Source organism: Aythya marila (genome assembly GCF_965140915.1).
Source record: "Aythya marila genome assembly, chromosome: 1".
NCBI classification, from domain to species: Eukaryota; Metazoa; Chordata; class Aves; order Anseriformes; family Anatidae; genus Aythya; species Aythya marila.
Window position 1 is genome coordinate 160,751,856 of NC_139042.1, and position 23,654 is coordinate 160,775,509.

The 23,654-nt window shown below is 36.6% G+C and overlaps 1 protein-coding gene across 4 annotated transcripts in view; it reads right to left on the reverse strand.

Moving 5' to 3' along the window:
- CDK17 (cyclin dependent kinase 17) overlaps nucleotides 1-23,654 on the reverse strand; it is a 96,257-nt gene that overhangs the window by 12,986 nt on the left and 59,617 nt on the right. For all 4 annotated transcript variants that reach the window (XM_082779490.1, XM_082779492.1, XM_082779489.1 and 1 more), the window contains 5 exons: nucleotides 23,304-23,437; nucleotides 6,838-6,963; nucleotides 2,783-2,839; nucleotides 868-982; nucleotides 247-341 (listed from right to left, as the gene is read on the reverse strand). In XM_082779490.1, the coding sequence (XP_082635616.1) occupies nucleotides 247-341; nucleotides 868-982; nucleotides 2,783-2,839; nucleotides 6,838-6,963; nucleotides 23,304-23,437 (527 nt within the window). The remainder of the gene's footprint in view (nucleotides 1-246; nucleotides 342-867; nucleotides 983-2,782; nucleotides 2,840-6,837; nucleotides 6,964-23,303; nucleotides 23,438-23,654) is intronic.

Consider the following 23,654-nt stretch of genomic DNA (forward strand, 5'->3'; position numbering starts at 1 on the left):
GATGAGTTTTCTCAGGTAGATCACCTCTAACTGCTATTAATGAAACATTACAATGATGAGAACTTACTGCACTCTGAGAACTGAATACAGACGTATACTTTTCAGCCAAATAATTCTGCATGCAGGACAATAATATAACAGAGTATTTTAAAAAAGATAATACAGAATTTTGTTATGTCTGTGCTACTCAGTATTCTGTAAGGAGATAAACAGAATATAAAGCTCAACAGTGGTTTAAATGCTTACCAGATATTCAAAAACAAGAGTCAAAGACTTGTCTGTGTGAACAATATCATGTAATGTAACAATATTCGCATGCTTCAGATCTTTTAATAATGACACTGCAAAGGAGAATGGTAAATATAAAATAAATAAATGCAACATAAGCAATAAACACATTTCTAGCAAGTTCATATATATGCTATTTATTTGTTTATAATTAAAAAGCTATTTTAAAGAACATAGATTAACTTAATGCCATATGAACACTAAATATGAGAAATGTATTTAATTAAAAGACCAAACTCATTTGGGTAGCAAACTGTAAATATTTGCTAGACAGTGCAGTTCAAGCAGCAGCAGTCATTTCATATAATGTATTCTGAATCCTTGAAAGTTATTTCCTAGTATTAGTCTAATTCAGTACAAAATCATCAATTTATAACACCATTTGAAAACACAACCTTCCCCCAATAAAATAAATACATTTGAAACACTAACTCTTAATATGTCTAAGATTAAAATTTTCCTTATTGAAACTAATTTTTTTTTACATGTCTCATATAACTGATTTATTTTCCAAGCACTTTGGTCAAAAAGAAAGCCAGAAATATCTGAAATTCTAAAAAGCAATAAAAATGTGATCACCTTCTCTTATAGCTGTACACGGTGCTCCCTCTTCATGTTCCAGGCGAATTTCTTTCAGAGCTACTAGGTTCTCTGTCAACTTACTTCTCCCCTTATAAACTGTTGCATAAGTACCCTACAAAATGGAAAAAGAAGAATACTTTTAAAAATTGCTCCTTCATTGAAAGATAAGTTCAAAAAGAAAATGTGAACTGAAATCCGAGGTTTTAACAGCTTTCATTTTGAGTATGACTAGTTTTAAATTTTTTTATTTCTTATGTAAGTTAAACTAGAAAAATAGTTTGTAAACAGATCAGAACACACAGAAGACACAAGGGATGCATATACTTACTAACTCTGAAAATTAGACAAGAAGTTGTACACCAAAGAAGTTAGATCAGGTAGTATTAAGTTCCCTAAGTTCACTGCTGGGATCATCTAGAAAGGCCATATTTAAATAAAACTAGTGCAGGTAACTCTATATTTTGCTGCAGGTGTTTTACCAATGGCTGCAGACAAATTCTGCCACTATTTTTTAGGAAAACATGCAATTCCTTTTGTCTTTTTCTTGTCTTTGTTACAAATTTTACATGAGCATGCACTGGGAGGGGAGGAAACGGAAGTTTCATTTTTGTTGACATCGTGAACATGAATATAGTGAAATTTATCTTTTAGTTTTCTTAGACAATGGAAAATTCGAAACTCTTAATATATGTTATATAATGACAAGAAACCCTGACAAAACAGTCATTAGGTGTATCTAATTCCTGGAACTGCAAAGAGGAAGCAAAAAAGTTACAGAAAATGCCCTGCATTACTGTAGATACACCTTATATCGTCCATTACATTTTATAATGCAAACGGGATAAAATACACCCACAATTATGACTTGATAGCTGCTTGATTAATATTTTTCCAAAGTTGTGTGACATCATGCCATGTCTAGTGAGCCACTTAGCAAGTACTTTAGAGAAAAAAATGCATTTGGAAATGAAAACACTGCAAATAGAGGACTAACTGCAATATTCACAGAAGATAAACCAATCAGCCCCGCTAACTTCTGCAATGTTCAGTGCGTCCCATCCTGGTGGTCCTCATCCTTCTTCTGACCCCCTGGTCACCCTCAGCCAAATTGAACAGGTCAGAAACCTGACCTCTCCCCTGAATGCTACAGTTTCTCTGAAAATCAGTCACTGGATGTAGTACAGGAAGGCTATATTACTGTTCCCCCAGCAGGGAAGGGGAACAGAATTCAGTGTTACGTATTTCAACTGGTTGCACATAGTTGGCCACTGAGCTCACGTGTGTTGGCTTGTCTATATTAAGAACACAAATAGTTATTGTCTGCTTACTGCAAATGATGGCTTCTTGTCCAATATAAGTGCTCCCTAATACCTAAATCATGACAGTAGGAGACTTAACCAGACTCAAGTAGTTTCATTATTGACAGAATAATTTTGTCTATCTGCATACGTTAGCCTTCGTAATAAGGTCAGAGACCATTCACTAATAAAGTCTTGCTCTTCCCCAGCTCACTTACGTTCTTCCTGCTTTTTTTGTTTTATTATGCAATCATAGAACATTTTTGTGGCTGTGATGTTGTTATGCATGTTAAATGCTTGGTTTACTGAAAAGAGAAATCCAATGGATATTTTGAAGAACAGAGAGATTTTCAGTTAACTTTTATGAAAAATTTTACATAAAACATTGCCATCAAATCACAGAACAGTTGAGGTTGGAAGGGACCCCTGGAGGTCATCAACCCCCCTTATCAAGCAGGGACACCTCGAGGAGGGTGCCCAGGACTATGTCCAGGAGGCTTCTGACAGACTCCATAACCTCTTCAGGCAACCTCCGCCAGTGCTCTGTCAGCTGCACATTAAAGAAATGTAATCAAAGCAATAGGCATTTAATTTCAAAAGAAAGCTATACGTACCTCTCCAAGCTTTTCTAACTTGATATAGGTTTCCATTTTTCCAAATCCAATTTCTGACTGCAATGAAAAAATACAGAAAGTTGATAATACTGACCCTTAATTTATCATTTAATCAGCAAACCGAACGTTCTCTCAGAAAAATACCTGAAAGTGTTACAGCAAACACCATGAAATTCTGTTATTTTAAAACAATTTAGCATATTATATGTGTGTGTCCCAGCATCCAAGCCGAATGCTCAGCCTATTAGTCAGTCCACTGCGCATCCTAGAAGAACTATGTACTTAGTTACATTTCATACAAAACCCCATTTTATCCTAACTCCTGCATAAATTTTCTCCATTCTTCTGATCTGATTACTAATGAGGTTATTATAGTCTAAAGCACAGAAGCCATCTCAAACTATTCCATCCTTTCTCTTGCTTAGCATATCCATATGCAGCTGCTTCTTCCAAAATAACTTTCATTACTTATTTGCTCTCTGTAAATACAGAGAACACATTCAAGACCTCAGCTCCAGGTCTCTTCTTCCATTCTGACTTCTCAAAGGCTTTTCAGTACAACACTCCACAACTAAAATCCTTAAACATCATTCCTCCACAAGCTTCAGCTTTTTCCTCAACCCTTTACATTTTATGGCCTATAATTTCAAGTCTTTACATATTTTACTTGGCCCTATTCACTTTTTCTTTTCGTCACCAACTTACCTTTGCAATGCAAACCAGATTTTATCTGCCTGTATAACACCTTTTTTGCAAGACAGATTTTAAGATCATTATTTTTTCCTATTCAAATCCACCGCTAGTCTCACATTTAGTAGTTCTTTCTTGTAGTTATTTCTGTTTAAGACAATTCTCAATTACACTAAACCTTTATATTGCTCTTACAGTGTAAAGAATGTTGAAAGTTGACATGTCAAACAAGTCAATTTTTAAAAGGATCTACAAAGTGCATATAACCTGTATCCTGTCAAAATCCAAAATCCACTGGCTTCACAAGGACTTGAGTTACTGACAACTCGACACACAGTCAGATGAAAAAGCCAGGTTTTCACCCTAGCACCACCTCCTCCTTCCACTTAACATTTCTTTCTAAGGAAAGATACTTTGACCTCTGACTGGCCTCAGCACCTATTTCCTCAGGTCAAAAAATGTTGATTTGCTCCTAAAACCCAATGGATGTTAGAACTTTATAATATTTTCTTTAGTAAATACTGTTGATTGCATTAAGATTGGACAGCAATATAACATGAAGGCATACTAAGAAATCTTGGATTCATGCTTCTGTTAATTTTCAGAACATATGCATGAAAACACAACTGAAGTGTAAGATCTTGTCTATAAGCATATTTGACATATGTAAGAGAAAAAATGGGCACATTATTTTGTTAACACGGTACTAAGAGAACTTCTGGTTTATTAAATTAGTGTTAGGACTGAAATGTTTTAGAACCACATGCTTTAGAATCAAGCATATTTCAGAGCTTGGTGAAGCCAAGCTGCTTATTCTAAAATACAGGAAAAGTTGATATTTGACAACCCTTAAAACTCCAGTGAGATTTTAAACATACCATTGACTTATAAGTATATACTTATAAGTGTGTCTGTGTGTATATATATCTATATATATATCTATATATATATATATATACATGTATATATAAGTAGACACTGTATACTTATAAGTATAATGTTAGTAAAGTAAGTATTGTTTCCAAAGTGCATTTTGATCTACTTAAAAAGATACAACTTGAAGTGAATACTGAATGGTATCAGAAATAAAAATATATGCTTCTGAATTGAAAGGAGAAATTATATGCAACCGTGTACCTATTAGCCTTGTTACTGCCAGAAAGCCTGGAATACAACATTGATTTCTTTGAATCCTCAGTACCGTTCAAGACTAATAACCATAAAATCTTTAGACAATACAATGAAGTATTTCCTACATATAGAGGACAGATGTTCTTCAAGACCTGCCTTGCAGTGTGTCTCATTTATAACCACATTTCAGTTGACCACCACCTCAGAAGGCAACCTGTGTTTTAGATTACTAAAACCAAGATCAATTTCATTTTATTTTTTCCCTCAAAATCATTTCTAAACAAATTTTTCAGGCAAGATCCATCTACCCATCTTCACGTACACAGGAACATGGATATTTATGGTCTCTTACTTCTAATGGTTGGTGCTTAAGAGATGCACCTATGCTGCTGTGTGTGCAATACTGTACCAGTACATGCATCATGCATTTACTGTAAAATCTAATTTTTTGTTGTATTTCAAAGAAATGCACCAGACCTGAAGTATAACAAGCTCTCACCTAATACTTTTTACAGCTGTTTAGATTCCAACACCTTGAAGAGAGACATACCTTTACAGCAGCACACAGTATTCATATACTACTATAACTAATCTGCTAGCAAGCTTTCAATGACAACCTCAGAATAATGATTTTTTTTTTTTTTTTTTTTTAAAGTAGTTTGAAATAATGAAAGAATGCAGCAAATGCATGCCTGCACACCACAGTGCTGCTGGCAGGCTTCATTTTGATCTTTTCAGCCTTGAAAAGCATTTTTGAAAGGCAAAAGCAAACAACCTTGTGACAGGAAGTTGATTCCCTACGCACATCATATTCATTAGAGGGCACTGTTTTTCTTTCTGTCTAGAATGTGACGAGGAGAGAACTCCAACTGCACTCAGAGCTCTACATGAAACGAGCAACGGAAATCACATACACAGGAAACTCCCCCCAGCCCTCAAATATTATATTCCAACACTGAAAAGACTCTTCTGAAAAGGTACTTCAGTACACCTGCGTCTGAAAGAGAAGGTTCTGGGAAATACAGTCCCCAACTCAATGCTATGTCAGTAAGTAACTGGTTAATGAGCTACAGAAATCTGGCACAAATATTTAAGCTTGCTACATTACTATTACTTCCAGTGCTTTGATCCAATCTTCCCTTCTTTGAATACTGTGCTTGTAAAAGGAAACATGCAGAACAGAGCTTTGGTCTGGCACACTACATTGTATTTTTTCAGGGGCAAAATAAATCAAAAATCTCAAACATTGTTACATGCGTTATTAATTCACAAAGGAAAGAATAAAGATATTTCACAGTTAAGAATTATTTCATATTTTATGTGAATGATAAATATATATATATTTCATATTTATTTTCCAGCAAATAAACTGTTAAGTCAATAAAAAGAACAACATAGGTTTCAAAAACCTATTCAGTTTTTCTCTACACCAATGAATTTGCTCAGAAATTCAGTAGTGGTCTAGCGATTCCTTTAAGACATCAATTAATATTAAGAAATGTAATATATCAAATTATGGTTGAAATTGAATGATTTGTGTAAAAATAAGAAAAAGCTGTGTTTTGGACTATTTCAGGGATGTGCATATTTAGTATGGGTGTCTGGGGTTTCTGGTATTTATATTATAATTAGAACATAAGAATCCTCCCATTCATAAGGAAAGACTTATTTTTTAAAATAACCCAATGGAAATATATACCTAAAAAGGTATATATAAATTCAGTTATTAATACTCTTAGGAATTCATAGATTTTTTTTGGGGGTATAATTTCAACAGGAAATTTGAGAAAGAAAATTTTTTAACAAATATAAAAAGAAAAGTGAAGACTAGTTGTCTTCATACTGTGCTACTCTAGGGCCCCTATACTATATCACAGGAGACACACAGCCTGGATCTAAGACTGGAGGTGCTCTTTGCTCACATAGATCATCACTGCTCTAACAAGAGGATTTATGTATGTACTTTGGGAGTAGTGAGGGTCTTGACCCACTGATTTCAGTGGGTCACTGAGAAATGAGGGGCAAAGTTTGCAGAAGAGAAAGGAAGGAAAGGGTGATTTTTTTCAGTGGATTTTGACAGGTGCTCAGTACACACTGAAGTGCCCCATCTTTCAGGGCATAAAAGCCAAGGTACAAATTAAGTTGAATGATGCTTAGAATACAGAGACATCTGCATGAAATGGAACCTTAAGACCCAAGAGGTTGACCTAGCAAGGCAGATGCATTACACTTACTAGTGAAGCTCTACGAGAACGTCGGCTCATTGGCTGATCGAATGGCGGGCTGTTAATCTGCAACTTTTCAAGATAGCCATCAGGTATTCTGATATCAGCAGGCAGGGACAAACGCTTGTTCAAATCCTGCAGCAAGTAAAGTTAAAAAGAGAATTGTCACGTTTTAGTAACTTCTGAATTATACTTGATTTAATACTGGTTAATGTTATTGTTACTACAGTGTTACTATTTAAAACTGAAATATTCATATAAATGAAAAATAAGCAATCGCACAGAAATAGTTTTTAGAAACATATTCTCTTCTCGTAATACTTCAAATTGCTTAATTAGCGGGTTCAAAAATTCAGTGCTTTACACATATTAACAAAACAAGAAGAATAAAATACTAAAACATAATTGCATTGTGGATAAATGTGCTGAGTTTACTGGAATAAATAGTCATAAATACCTAGAATGATGGAAATTGAGAATTCAGAGGCTTAATATATTTATTTTCACTTAATTATTAATGACAAGAGATCTCCACAATTCAAACTATATTACACTGACTACTAAAGGTTATAAACTTTCAGTTTTATAATTACAGCGACATCCCCTTGGCCATGTGTTTCTACTCGTGTCTTTGCAGCAGCTTTGAACTATTTCAGCATGCTAAATCATTGAGAAACTATCTCACACGAAGTGCATAGCTTCCTGCCAGCTTTGTGCTCTGAACAGGTTCAGTGTAAGGTCAGAGAAGCTTACAGCCCGAACACAGGGCAAGAGAGGCAGCAGGGCAATCCCAGGAAGCCAGCAGCTAAACTGGCTTAGGCTGCCAAAGAACTGGATCGTCAGACTTTTCAGGACAAGATCTTGGTGGACAACTTGCTGAGCTTTCAGTGCTGATAAAGTATTTGGACCATGTATATGTATGATCTGTATATGTACCTGGAACAAGAGGTCAACAAAAATATAATTTAAAATATATTAAAAAACACAAACGTAATAAACTGAATTTCAGGTAGGCCAGAATTGCTAACACACACCCTCAAAATAGTTGAACTGTGTCTGCTATTCACTACAGCCAGTGGATACAGACAAATTTTTGGAGAGCTGCTAAGAAAGGCTTAACTTCTGGCATTAACCCTCCTGTTTTTCTTCCGCTCCTCATACCTGCGTCAGTGAAGAGCACAAAGTCTCTGTTAGCTCCTGCGTTGTTGCCCCATATCAGCTTCTCTGCATAACTTCAAAATTCAGTGTCTGCATTTCATACTTTGTAAAGAATTTTTAAATTGGAATCACAGTCTTTAAACAAAAGGAGTACTGTTCACAGAATCACAGCTTTGACCAGCATTTTGAAGATGAATTAAAAATAAACAAAAGGATCCCTCACTACTGGCAACTTCCCCTTTCTTTACTAATTTTCAACTTTGGTATTTCAAAATTTTTAGAACATTGCCAATATTAAAACTGTCTATGTGGTTTGGGGATAGTGGAGGAACTAATTAATTATAATAAGAGCTAGCTGCAATCCTCCAGTAAAGAAATTTCCTTCTTTTTTACAAGCTCTGCTAATTTCATTTTTGTAGTTTTTGTGTTTGTCTCAAAACAGATGAGCACAAAGGGAAGAATTACATGTTGCCTTATAGAAAGCAGCTGGATCATCTCACTGCAGTGGGAAACCCTGGAACTGCTGCAACAAGACAGGGGGGCAGGAAGAGGACCAGTATCAGCCTCTACTCCATCTTCCTATCGTGATCCCAGATCAAACAGTGGGGGCAATATCCTAATTTTTATTCCCCCTCTCCCCCATTGGTCAGGAACATAAACTAAAACAGAAAATCCAAGCAAGAGAAAAGAGCACTGGACCGAGTTTTTCAATGTAACTTCCTGAAAACAGCAGATATCTCATTATCCTACATTCCCTGCGGCAGAATAGCTCTCTCCTACTCCTAGCTATTATCACTATGGCAAAGAAATCTGCTGTAGTGCTCTCTTATTACTGTTCTGTAGAGCTTATTTGACAATAAGTATTTTAATAGCATCCATTTACAGGTACACTCAAATCCTGGCCCACAACTCATGGAATACTGATCTGATTGTACCCCGGAGCTCTCAATCTGTATCTTCTCTTCTCCCACAACACTCATCCTTGGGGCAACAGATGTGGTGCTTCACAGATAGATCCACAGCCTTGAAGAAACATTTCCAAGCATACAACCTTGATGGGTATGTGGGAAGAAGAAAGTAAAGGCAGCCTCAAGCTCTGATAGCAACTCTAAAATTATACTTGAAAACTACTGTGGTTGAGGCCCGCTGTCAATAAGCATGTCATACCTTTCCAAGTGGAGAGGATGGGAAATGAAACAAATCTAAGGTTCCAACTCCAGCCACTGTAAAAACTGGAGTGAACATTTTAGGTACCAGAAGATCTCATAATGGCAGCTAGTAATTCTCTTACAGCATTCCCCTTTCATCATTTGCAAAATGCCAATGCCACTTTTGCAATAGGCAATTGCAAAACTCCCTGTGACTTACTCCAGAGATCCATGTGACATCCTCAGTTTTAAACAGAGCTTACGCTGCAAACTTTCATGTTGTCCTCTGCAGTGCATAATGCAAACACTGTTTGAATAGATGTACTTACTGATGTAAAGGCCAAAATCCAATTCAGTTAGGAAAAACACCCTAATCAACAACAGTCTGCTTTAAGCATACAGCAGCCCCCCACCATGTGTTTCTTAAAAAAAACAAAAACCATTAACAGAACCTGATGAAAACTGCAGGGAGAAGGCTTCTTTAGGATTGTAGTATCTGTTTTTAAATATAAATTCAGTATCTACATCTGTAACAATGCACAATATGTAACAGTAACTCCCTCCCCACCGCCATTAATGTTTAGTGCTAGAAGCCTAACATTTTGTCATATTGTAAATAAAATAAAAAGAAAAAAGCTATCAATTTTCCTTAACTTTTTAGAGCTGAAGAAAGTCTCCTTGCTACATGAAACAAAAAGACTTCATGGAAACTACAGCAGGTACTTCAGATACTTTCCCCCTATTCTCCACTGCTATTCTACTCGTAACACTCACACATTTGGCAGTGTTGAAATGTCTACCAAGCCACATTTTTTTTTTAAACCATGTATTAAAATCATTACCTGCCACAGTCAGAAGCCTTTTATGACACCAATATTTGAAAAAACATATAGAAAGCTACTTATAGAAAGTCTTCTTTGCATTATAATTATCATTTACCTAGCTACCTAATACAGGCAAAATTAAAGAAAGTCATGTAGACTGCAAACCTAAATAGCCGAAAGACAGAAGTTACGGCATTTTGTCTGCCTGTGTCACCTTAATTCCTTCCAGCTTTTGTAAGAATTGAAGCAATCACCTCATGGGAAAGAAATGCAACCAAAATTAATGCTCCACAGCAACATGAAAGGGGATTCATCAGATGTGTATGAGAGAAATAAGCACAACGTTTCCTAGTGGCTAAGCAGCAAAACCGGAAACTAAAATTGCATCACTTGGCTGCAGCTGAAAAACCCTTTTAATTTACAGATATGCTACGAAGAAATCCAGGTGGATGCTGCCACAGGAGCCACCTGGAGCCTCAAGTGCTTCTGGAGGGGGCTGCCTGTGCTGGCCAACAGCAGCAAGAGGCGCTCCGCTGCTCGTGGCCAGACACCCGCCCGCCACACGCTCACTGCCCTCTGCCAGGGGATGGAGAGAAAACAGAAGGAAGGTGAGGAGACTTGTGGGCAAGTCAAGGACGGTTTAATAGGGGAAGCAAAAGCTGTGTGTGCTTGCGAAGTGAAAGAAGGAATTCATTCACTACTTGCCACCAGCGGGCAGATGTCCAGCCCCTTCCTGGAGAGCTGGGCCTCAGCGCGCCCAGCGGTTGCCTGAATGTGGAGGACAAACACCACAACCACAAACATCCCCCGTCCTCCTCCTCTCCCAGCTTTCTTCACTAAGTACAGTGCATACAGGATAGAAAATCCCTTCGGTTGGCTGTCCTGGCCATGTCCCCTCCCAGACTCTCACCTGCCCACAGCCAGCTAACTTGCTGTGAGGGGCTGAGTGGGGAAAAGAAACCCCAAGAGGGGTAAAAGAGGTAAAAGAGGTCCTGGCGTGGGCTGACTGCTGGAGGTCTGTGTGGGGATGGGGCAGCCAGGCCAAGCACGAGCCTTGGCATGTGAAGCCTGTGCATTACATGGGATGGTCATCTTCACTCCCTCACACCCCTGCCGCAGCTGTGCCCCGACGTGCCCATTACAGCCCTGCTGCTAATTTAGCAGCAGCTAAACCCGCCCTCTCCGGCCGGGCTGCTTGCTGTCGTTTTGGTACGCCGCCAGGCTGCCCTTGTGGAAGGCAAGCAACAGTACAAAATGGTCATTTTTAAGAATTCCTAATTCTCTTAAACCTCTGTGGAATTCTGCGAAATAATGGAAATTATTATTAACACTTTCTGGACAGAGGACCTTGTCCAGACTAATTTCAATGGCCAACCAAATCTAATGACGTGTTAGCAGTTCTCGAAAAGGAAGAAAAAACAAACAAACCCTAAACCACAAAAAAGACTAAAACCAAGAAACCTCTTAAAATTGAAGTTATTAGCAGGCTGTAAAAATGTAGGCTGTTGCAGGATCCTGCTATAATGCTATTTGAAGAAGTAATAAGGAATGTAAAAGGCATGTAAAATTAATTGCAGGATTATTTTCCCAACATTCGTTAATTTTTGATACTTCAGATTTTTAAATTTCTCAACACTTTTTGACACATTAATTAATCCTGTAGCCCTCTATGAATCTTTTAAATGTTTCATTTTGAAGGTAGGAAACTAAAATAACTCCCTGCCTTATCTTATGTACACTTTTTTTGAATGCAAGATTTGTATGAGTGATGTACATACATCCTCAACTATGCAAGGGGAATCTGCATGCACTCCGTTGTAACTACAGCAAGTAACGTTTTTACCAGAATGCAAAACTCTTTTTTTTCATGGACAGCAAAGTGCTTCATGTAAAATAAATTATCTCCTAGAAAATTAAAATACTTTTCCTTTATGTCACTTCCGACATATCTCCTAAATAAAGTCTAATTCATAAAAAAAGCTCCCGTCAATTTATAACATTTTCTAGTTTGACTTTTTTATGGTTATCTTTAAGGTCAACTTGCAACAAAACAAATCAGTATTCATTAAATAAACTACTGTTAAATGTTCAATTGCCTACAGTTAGCTGTATGGTCCTTAATGAGCTATTTTTTGATCCATCTCCAGAAAACATTCTGGAGAACATATTCAAGCATAAGTTGCTTTGCTAGGGTAACCAGAACGCTGGTGGCATTTCCCCCTCCTTCTACATTTTAAAAACACATTTTCTATCCTCATGTGCAATGCTTATTTCTCAGTCTTGCTTTATTACTGGCAGAGAAATGCATACTATTTTTATAACTTGCTTGAAATGAGAACCACATTTGTTCTACTGTGCCTGATGGGAGATAAACATGTAAGCACTTGTGACATTAATATCACTGTGCTGTCTACGGAGATAAACTACCCCAACTTGTGCTTATCTTTACTATTTCCAACGCTAGCTACAGCAAACGCCCTGAGAAGAGCTGCACTTTGTTGAGCCTTTTCTTTTGTCTGGCTACTACCCAAATGCGTTGCCGTAACTTGATGCGTATGTTCTCTCTACCACAGACTACTTACTCTTGGGCACAGGAAGATGAGGTAGGTGTTTCAACTTAAATCCTGCAGGTTCTCTGAGCTGAGGAATTTAACATTTTAAGTAGATAAACATCTTCCAAACCAAAAAACAAAACAGCTTCTGTTTTTTCTTACTTGTAAGTAAGAAAAAAATCACACACACACAAAAACCAACCAACCAACCACCACCACTGACAAATACACAAGACTTTTTTGATTTCTTTATTTCTGGTCACCTTTAGGATGTCTCAAAATACTGTTACAAATATGAGCTTCTTCACTTGCCACCTACAGTAAACTATTCACAAGAGTTTAGTACTAGCATTCTGCTACCACTTCGCCCCCCCCCCCCCCCCCCCGCCCCTTCATCTGGTTCTCTGAAACAACCCTATTATTTTCTGCCTATCCTATTCTATTCTGTTCTCCTATTCTCCCTAAACAAACTTACCAACTATTCTTTTTTCTTGTAGCTTGCCTCGGCCCACGTAACAATGTTCAGTGTCACAATGTGAGACTTTTCAGAAAGTCTCATACCTGGTCAGTAGTTAAATTTTCACTCCTCTCTCAAAAACTGTCAAAAAAGTACATTTTTTTTTCTTCCATACAATGAACCTATTCTTATTTGTGAAAACAACACTTAACTTTTTGAACTTTGAATCAGACATGAAAATGAACTTCTGTTTTTCCTTAATTCACCATTTACTTTTTGCCAAGACGTACTACACATTTCGGTAATTTTCAATGAAGTGAAATAAAGAGAATAATACAGATACAGAATATTTGAACTGTACATGTTAAAATGCTATAAAAAGAAGCAACTTGAAACATTCACACTGTCTTCCTTCAGATGACTTGAGTCATGATGTCTTTGACTTAGCACATTTAGACAATAAACACATATTTTGCACAAAATACAATACCAATAATCTAAACTAAACAAGAAAACAAAAGAGTTGCCCTAGGGAAGGACCTATTGAGGTGTTCTTGAAACCAATTCTCATGACATTACAATGCAGTGTAGCGAGAATTGTAATGTAATATATATAACTCAACTGGAAAAGATGAAAAACTGTGACTACTTTTATTTTTATTCATGATGTGCCAGTTTGCCAACTGCTTCTTTCTTGCTGGAACAGCAATAATAAACCTTTCCCAAATCTGCTGGGCTACAAAAGCTACTAATCTTTCAACTCCCTGGATTTCTTTCAGGGTGATCCTGCACTCACAACTGCAGTAAGAGGAAAGAGATTTGGGCTTCTGCCAGTGAAGTAGAAGGAGGTGAAAAAATAGGTAGTCCTGTATTACCACGCAATTGGTCAGAAAAGCCAGAAGGAAAAAACATGATATATTGTCTGATCATCCTCATTATGTCATTTCTTAAATGCTTCATTTAGCCAATCTAACAGCTGAGTACCTCCAGAACCAACACTCCGTTGCCTATGGCCACATGTTCCCATCACTTCCTTGGAGGAGAAGAGGTTCTAAGCTAATGACTCAGCAATGTGGCTTAAGAAACAAAACTGGCAGAAAACCACCCCTTTGAAATAATGTGAGTAATTACCTGCTGATGCAAGTTTAGGAGCCAAGACAAGAAGGAAGCTGGCTCCATCGGGAGCAGCTAGTCACTGGACTAGCCTAACAATGTGGCCAAGCTGTATCATTCTATGCCGATCCTTACTGCTTTGGTTCTTCAGTTCACCCTTGTAATATTCACAGACCACCATTATTTACAATATGCCAGCAGGCAAAAAGCTCCCCACCTCTCCCTAAGATTTTAGCTTATCTTTTTGGAATTGATACTGCTAAATAACATCACTGAAGTTTTGTTAACAGCCTCACAAAGAAAAATAATTGTTCTTCTAAGTCTACAGACAGCAATCTGACAGCCCAAACAATCCACTATAAAACAAATGAGAACGATTTGCTCTCTTGTGTAAGCATCAGTCTGAATCAGCCTTCTCACTAGTTTTAGCAAGCACCAGCAAGACATGTCAGCTGCAAGCACAAGCTGTTCACTAATAAGTTAGAGTGCTTTTGTTCACTGGAGAATGCTTAATGAGATCTGAAATGCTACATCATCTAGCCCTCTACGCAAAACAGTCCAGTTTCATGCTTACTCAAAAAAAAAAAAAAATCGCACTTTTAATCTTTAATCTTTTTATAGTATACTTTTCTTTCAGATTTCATGTAAAAATGTGTATGATGCACTACTTCATGACACACAAAATGACTTGAAAAACATTTGCTTATGCCTATAAGAATTTAAACACACTAATATACACCCTTACATGCATGTACTTACTGCATCATTTCAGTATCAGATACCATGTAGACGTTTTTTCTGAAGGCTGCTTTATCAAATTTCAGTGCATTTTTGTCAAATGACAGTTAACACAGTTCAAGCCAACTTTATCCTCTACAGAATTATGACATACTACAAGATTGCCAGAGGCAAAAACAAATAGAGAAAAACAACCCAGATTCAGAGAATATATGCGTACAGATTTTTCTTGTTTGGTTACAGCACTGTAGATTTAGACACTGCCAAGATCCTGAATCAAAACACTAGCATACACATCCACCAAAAGAAACCTATACCATCCATACAGCACGCTATTTTCACGTCTTTATAAACAAGCCTCAATTACTGTAACCAAAACCACTATTTTAACAGCTGGGATGAGTTATCCATACCCATTTTCCTATTCAGTATATAAAATCATCATTACCTCTGTGTTTATTTATTTATGTTTAAATTTTATGTACCATGAGTTGATAAACAGCTTACTAAGATCTCTTTGTGTAGTTATTCATACCCTCACATAAAAAATGGCTTTGCACACTGTTAGTGCTTTTGAGAATTAGAGTGCAATCTCCTAAATATGCCTGTAATACAAATAATAGGCTCAAGATATCACCATTTATCATGGAGCTAGGAGAGAGTGAGCATGTGTACAGATGACATATCCAGTCTGTCCTTTGTGAAAGTACTCGGAAATGGGCTATCATTTTTATTGCAGTTCCACAGCACACTGTGGACAAAAATTATTCCAACAGATTATAAAAGGTCTTTAAAAGGACCACTCAAAAACGTACAAGTAGCTAGACAACATTTATCTGACTCTCAATCTCAGGAAATCCTTGGTGCTAAAACATGGATTATATCGCCATGATCACCATAGAACAGAAACGCACTCTACAAACAGGTGTAACCGATGCCATTGTGATGCAGAATGTGCATTTTTTACGCCTCCTGCAGCATGGTTTACATCCAACTACTACGTTGTCCTTTGTACTTGAATGTTATTGCTGATACTACTTTTTCCCCCGAAAACATTAAACCACAATGAATTGATTTCTATTACATTAAATCTGCAGAAAGTGTCAAAGTACCTTTTCTTCTGTGAGAAGCAGTAGTGAAAATACAATCTTAAGACACATCTGCAAAAGATCACTGCTATTTCTCACTCCATAAATCCATGCTGTTCCTTAGCCACCCTACTGAAATGCAGCACGATTCAAGAAAGCATCAATTTCAAGCATTTTTATATTTGAGACAGAAATGATCCAAGATATGGACTTCATGAATCAATTAAATCACGAGGGTGTTTTTGTTGTTGGTGGTTTTTTTTTCAGATCAAGTATGCAAAATATTCTCAGGAATTTTATCATAAGACTGAGCCCAGAGGCTGCTTCATGCTCGGAATACCAATGACCACAGATATTGCTTATTCCCTGCCCCCTCTCCAGCATAACAAAGTTTGTCAGTTTTGATGCTGGGATGCAGAGACAAATGTCATCAATGAGATATTACTAAGAATTCAAAGGTTTAACCTCTATTTTGGGACTAGGAGTCACAGTTTTCTAGCTCATCTATTTACGTCAATAAACAAAGCAAGGACTTTACTGCCAATTCAAGAAAATTATCACCAACCTCTACAGTAGTTATGGCCACTGAAAGATATGTAATAATTTGTAAAAAGTCAGAAAAAAGAAATGCAAACAGCTAGCTTTGCTTTTATTTACTTTAGTGTAATTACAAACTTATAAAGAGAAATATTTTAAATATTTTCCGTTAGTATTTGTAACAATCTGTATGCTTGAAATGATGAAATTAGAATTATAGTTCAATAGGCAGGATTTTTTTCACATAAAAAGTCACAAGTATGCATTCTGAACCATTTCTTCATCAAAATACTTTTAACAAGAATCTTAATTCCATGGATATGTTGTTTAGACCACTGACTAGCTGAATAAAAACTATTCTTTTTTATTATTTTTAAAAAGAGGCAGTTTTTCATTTATTTCACATCTCCACCAGCAATTATAAGGTGTAAAGCTGAAACTGTATAGCACAAATACAGTATTCAGAGAAACTGCATTCCAAGAGCTTCTATTCACAACTAATGAAAACAAAACAAATGCATGTGATACATAAAACCAGTTTTGAAAAAATCTGAGAAAGGATAAATAAAATTTAAACGTGAGATATTACTTTCTTTTTGTCACGTGTATCAATACACCAAAAATTTGGTACAATTAAATTGTACCAAAAGTGGCCTTAGCCTCTTAACATAAGCCCTGCTGATACCGACGGTCTGGTGGCTGTTTGACTCAGTGGTAGGAGCTGAGGTGTAACAAATTCTAATAAAAGCTCTGCCTCCTTTATTACTACAACTTTCTGATTTTTCAGTGTAGAGTTCTGTATGTTTTGATCAATTTCTCTAACAGAGCAGTAGGACAAACTGCGCAGAAGAAAAAGATAACATAAAGTGGTTAGCTTGCAAGACAAGGGAAATGGATTTTTTTTTTTTTTTGGAAAAAATCCAAAGAGAAACAGATCACAGCAAAAAATACGAGCTTGGAGCCCTGATGGCACAAGTCAGGATCCTGGGCGGTAAGATAATCTTTTCTTTCCAATACACTCTTCCTGAAAAATTCTCATTGCTAGACAGCAAGAGACCCAAGAGATAATGAAAGAAGAACTAGCAAACCAAATGAAGTTGCAGCAGAAGCAGTAAGGTTTTGATCCAAGACAATGCCAACAACACAAGCAGTCTAACAGAGACTCTCTAATGTTAACTCCTAATAATGAAACATTCACATCAACATAAAGCAGCAACTAGCAGGGGAAAGTCCCATGAGGAAATTGGCTAATTCAGAACAAATGAAATTCTTGAACTCAGGAACTGGAAATCTGACCTACTGGACAGGACAGCGAGGCTGGAATGCAGGGTATGAAGCTGCATCCACATGCTAATAACTTCCCATCTGCTGCATTCCAATCATCCAAATGAGATCTGATTTGTAGATGGCTGGACACTATAGATGTAGATGGCTATCCAATACAATAGCACATTACTTGTAAATGGGACTTAAAGCACCGATCTTAAAAGGGGAACTGAGTTATGAAAGAACAAAAGCAAAAAAGCAGATACTCCATCCTTGGGTACCACCAAATGCAGTAACTAAGGAAAATAGCATTTGCAAGAACTTTTAGGATTGTAGAAGTCCCTAACAGAAGGGCAAAAAGGCATCCATCACTAATATCAGACAGTTATCCCTATTCCCAAAAGATCTAATAAAAGGCGGGTTCCAGAAGTCTGTCCGTTATCCAAGCTGAGATTATTTTTCTTGTGGCAGTGACAATTTTCTTCTGCAGAAGAAGAAATCAAAGTCTGCCTATCAAATAGAATAAAAGGAGTTCCACCACTTTCGTCAAGATCATGCTAGTAATTTAGAATGTGGACTTGTGTTTTTAGAGGAGGGATTTCCAAAGTGTCAAGCTTCACGTGAATCTGAAAGTAGGAGTTCACAAAAAGAACAGCATATTTTCTTGTGTAACCTTGCAAAAGGTTGACACAGCTTCCAAGCATGACTGAAAACGGGTAATACAGCGAACACGTAGAAGATATAAAATTAAAAATGGTCTTGATTGTATTCAGCTTCACTTTCCTTCTCTATTTCGTATCTAGTGGTAGTTGACCATAGATTCACAGCAGAGGTGAGCAGATCTACACATTCTCTGCAATTGCAGATGGAAATTAGACAAAATCCAGTAAATAAGGCAGAAAGAGCTGACAGCCACAGAAGTAAGGAGGGAGGAAGAATTTTTGCTTAGCGAAGCCTGACCCAACAGGCACTGTGTAGTAATGCCTGCTAGTGATCCAAGGCACCCTGGCAAGTAGGCAAGAGATGTAGGGCTGAATGCTCAGGCTTGTCTTTGATGCAGTGCTTCCTGCAATGTGTTTTCCTGCTGCTAAAACTAATGACGGGAGAAAACACTGTATGGCCTCTGACTGAAAGCCTGAATCAGTACTGCTATCCAGGCTACAGTGCCCTATTTACACATGGAAATGACAATCTATGAGCAGTGTTCTCATTTAAAGCCTAAAACCGGAAAATATTAGCAGTAGATTCATTTAAATCTCAATTAATTTTGTGGGTTTTCCTCTGGATCAGGTATATTTGCCTAGCTGGACTGACAGCCCATTTAGTTATTCAAGCTGTATCAGCCAAGACTCCTGTATCAGACATAACCCTGGTAAAAGGGTGGGCTCACCAAATCCTTATTTTTCATCTACATTTCATTTTTTCTTTCTGAAGGTAACCAGTACAACTCACACCTAATTATAGCCTCACTTCATGGCCTTTGTATTTTTCTCTTTTGAGCTAAAAGCACTAAACCTGCAGCTAATCCTCCCAGGGGAAAATTATACCCTACAGCAATGTGGTAGGAGCAGTCTGATCTGGAACAAGCTCCTGCCACTAATGTGACAGTCAGATGGATAAGAACTGTTTCTCAGGATAAAATATCTGGGAAACAGGCTGGTGAACAGTGGGTTATGGCCCTCCGCCAGTTCACATACGAAGACAGCTTACAGACCTTGGACTTCTGGGAAAGGGAAACAGATGTTTCAATTTGCACAGACTGTGTCTCCCTATTTTTTATCCACTACCGTCCTTAACGAAGCATTCACTACCCAGCACACAGGGCACAAGGCCTCCAATGAACGTTTACAGCTTGAAACGTGTATTTATATTAATGCATTACCACCTATGCCTTCTTTTTCAGCAAATCAAAACAAAAATGCTCTAAGCTGCAACTCTATGATCTGGAGAGGTGTTTCTCATATGATGAAAACACCTACAGTTAAAATACACACAGGCATTCACTCTCAGGCTGCCTTGCTCCTGAAACTTAGGAAAAAAAAAAAGTGATTCTATGTATCTGCTCTGATAAACAGTTTTACTGATTTACTAAGTAATCATTACTATTAACACTGTATTAGTAAATTTTTAAATTAAAAACTAACAGCTGATGTGAGTCAAATTCTCCACACAATACACGTTTACAACTAGTGTCAATATGGTTCCTGAATGGGGTGGGGGGGAAGCAACTGCTTTATGGACCGTTAGTAGTCTGTGGGTTACACGCAAAATAAATTTTGTCTAGACAATGCAATGAGATTCTAGTATGTTCTCTTACTTTTCTAAGAATATGCTAACAAGGATTTTTTTTTTTTTTTAAATAAATCTACCTAGTCCCACCACTGCAATGTTGTCAAATTCCAAAGCTCCCTGTATATAGAAATCACACTGGCCTAAATTTTGTGTCAGCTAGGGGGATGATGGACTGAAAGCTGCTATCTCCATGGCTGCTACTTTGGATAGGAAGTTTTCAACCCAGCTGCTGATCATGATCCTCTCTCACTTGCAGTATTACCGCTTCGTATCTAAAATACATCAAATTTAGCTTACATCGCAGCATGATGATTTCCTACCTAACACGGTCATTTTATGGCTATGAAATTTCAGGTTTCTATTGCTATGAAGATTCCACTAGAACAAACATTTTTCTACTTACATCTGTATTGGGTATTTTGCACTTATCTATCTTCCAGGATATCTGTATATATATATTTTTTTCCAGAAAAATCAGACTTTTCCCCAGCAGAATCTTTCAAATACTACCGACAAGAGTCATTCGCACCATTCTATGACTCTGACAGGAGAATCTGTTTGCTTTCCCACAAGGTTTTAATTTTATTTCTAGTTCTGAATTATTTTACAATTACAGAGGAAGTAGTAGTGTGGTGAACACTAACGATCAAAATGTGTATTCTGATATACAAAACTTCCCAAGAATACTAATACACAGTATCAACAATTTGCACTTTGACTACAGCATGTTTTTAGCAAGCATTTTATTTTATTTTTTTTGATGGGCTGCTAATCTGCAGAATTTAGAGGATTTTGAGCATTAAAAAAAACTCATTATATACAAAAAGTTGTTACAAATAAAGAGAACTATTCCAAGATTTCAGATTTACCTGATTTGTTTCTTTAAAAAAATAAAAATCAGGACTTCTTTCAATTCAGTAGAGAGAAACAAACATATATTAAGAAATGATACACAAAAGTTTTACTAAAGCAATGAATATTAGCCAAACTAAACACAAGGATGTAGTCCTTGTGACACATTTAGTATAATGCAGAGGAACAAGGAATATTGTTTTGCTGAGTTTATCCAACTTTGGATATTTTAATCCCATATATTTTGAAATGGATTTCAAATGTGATTAACGACTTCAACAGACTACAGCAAATAAAGGCTATGACACACTCTAATTTATTCCAACCTGTATGGGCAACATACAGCTGTAACTCATCCTAAATGGATATAAAGGGAATATGTCTAGAGATGACAGATCCCTACACACCAACAAAACAAAACTGAAATAACAGAAACTTCTCAACAAAGACCGTTTCCTTCTCCTTTTATAATCACATTACTACTATTGAACCAGCTAGCTACATAACACAAATCACCCAAGGCAGGCAAACAAGGAAGCAAGTGATCCCATTTGGTGAACAGCAAAACCAGGAAAACCAGGTTTTCCATGGATGTTCTTATTGAGACTCAACTCCTATGTGGATCCTGTGGTATTTTAAAAAAGGCTACATCTTTCCCAGTAGTAGATGCAGCAGATGCATTAGTAGTCTCTCCTGATTCAGAGCTTTTTTTTCCACAGAAATTAGTAGAAAATTAGCATCTGAGATTTCTATCCACCTGTCAAAACTGACTGAGAACGACCCACGGGAAAAATAGGATGAAGCAAAGACAGACAGACAACGTAATCACTTAAGGTGTTTTTGATTAAGAAACTAGATAAAGTAGACTGAAAAGATTATGATTAGAAAGGTATTTTAATAAAGGCTAAAAAGACTGTTACAGTTCTTTTTCTCTGGCATGCACAAACAGGTAAAAAACCCACCTATGCTACAAACCACTTCAAAGGAGTAAACTTCTGTCAACTAAAAAATACTATCAATGACAGTACAATTCACACTCAGAAGTAAGAGTGTTTTCAGACATATGCTTGAAACCTTATTTTAAAGGTCATCAAATCAACACTGAAGTGATTTGGGGGAAATGTTAAAGTTCTCACAGAACATACACAAATACCTGCCAAAAATTACTGCTCTCATTGACTGTGCCTGTCAATGAAAAAAATAATGTTAATTTCAAGAATCAGAAACAAGCAGTTGGAATTTAGAGAAAAACGAGAAGATCAGCACTGAATAAACAAAACTGAAATAAAAAAAATCTGAAAGCCACTGAAAGAGTAATGCGCAAGATTCAAGATGACTTTTTTATTTTTTTAATGTAAGCATCCTGCATAAATTAATTGAATTAAATTAGGTCTTCCATGCAAAAAAGGTCCAATTTTAACAGTCTTTAGATTAAACTCAAGATTAATAGATGAACTCAGGAATTCCCAGACAAAGAAAAAACAGGTGCTGGAAAAGATATAAATAATTAATACAAATAATTCATAAGTTCTTGGAATTGGACCAGGATTACATGCTTGGAGTCTTGGAATTCCAACCATAATGGAGCGCCTCACAAATCAAAAATTTTTGGCATGCGCACCCTACTATAAGTTATTCAGATCTGCTTCTCCAATCCTGTATTTTGTATCATGCTTTGAAAGAAGATGTAAAATCTTGCAAACTATGCATAATGGTATATATGCTATAATGGAGCAACTGCAAAATTTTACATGCTTATGTAACAAAGGCATCATTATAATGTTAACTTTTACATACTCAAGAAACAGGGAAGTGTTCTGTTTTTCTTTGCCAAGGGAAATGACAACAAAGCAAGCACAAGGGTGGCTAGTATTCATAATGAGACTCATAAATAAAGGAAATTATGTGCACAGTTATTCATAAGGTACTTTTCCTCCTTTTGTTTACCACCCTGTAAAGTTCCGTTCATTAAAAAACAGGAAGAGAGAGAAAGGCTGAAGCAGTCAGGACCATCACTTCTCTGCAGTATTAGTTTTAGAAAGATCAGAAACCAGTTTTATGTAAAAAAAATAAATAAATAAAAGTATTATATATATATATATATATATATATATATATACACACACCACATTTTCTTCAACGTACTTGATGAGTTGCACAACATGTGAAGGAAAGGTATTCTAAACCTACCCTTATTAAACTCTTCATGAAAATAGTTTCAAAACATATTTAGCTTTTCAAAACAAGCAGATCATCAACAACGCAAGATAATGGTCTGATTTGTGACAACTGGAGACAGACATTTAAGCACTACTATAATAATGCTCTCTACACTAAGGATGTCAGAACATTTAAAATTGATTGAGAAGACAACCAATTTTAAAGAACATCTAAAACAAATTCCATCTTTCTTGTCAACTTAAACAATCCTTGTGTGAGAAGTAAATTACCTCCATTGAGATTCGTCTGTGTATCCGATTTCTGAGACAAACACCAGTGGGAGACTGAACTTCATCAGATGATGTTCCAGAAGCTTGGTCACTTTCACCATCTGACCCCATTTTCAGATTTTCATGAACAATATCTTAAAAATAATCAAAAAGAAATAATGAAAACAATCAATCAATATTCCACTAAACAACTCTCTTGTACAGACAGAAAACTGTATCTATAGTGTGCAGTAGTTTTTATATCAAAAGCTTATCCCAGCCATGGTAGTCCTGATACACTTATGCCTCACAAATTGCAAAATGAAAAGCATTACTTCATAAAATTCATATGCAAACTTCATTATCATTTTT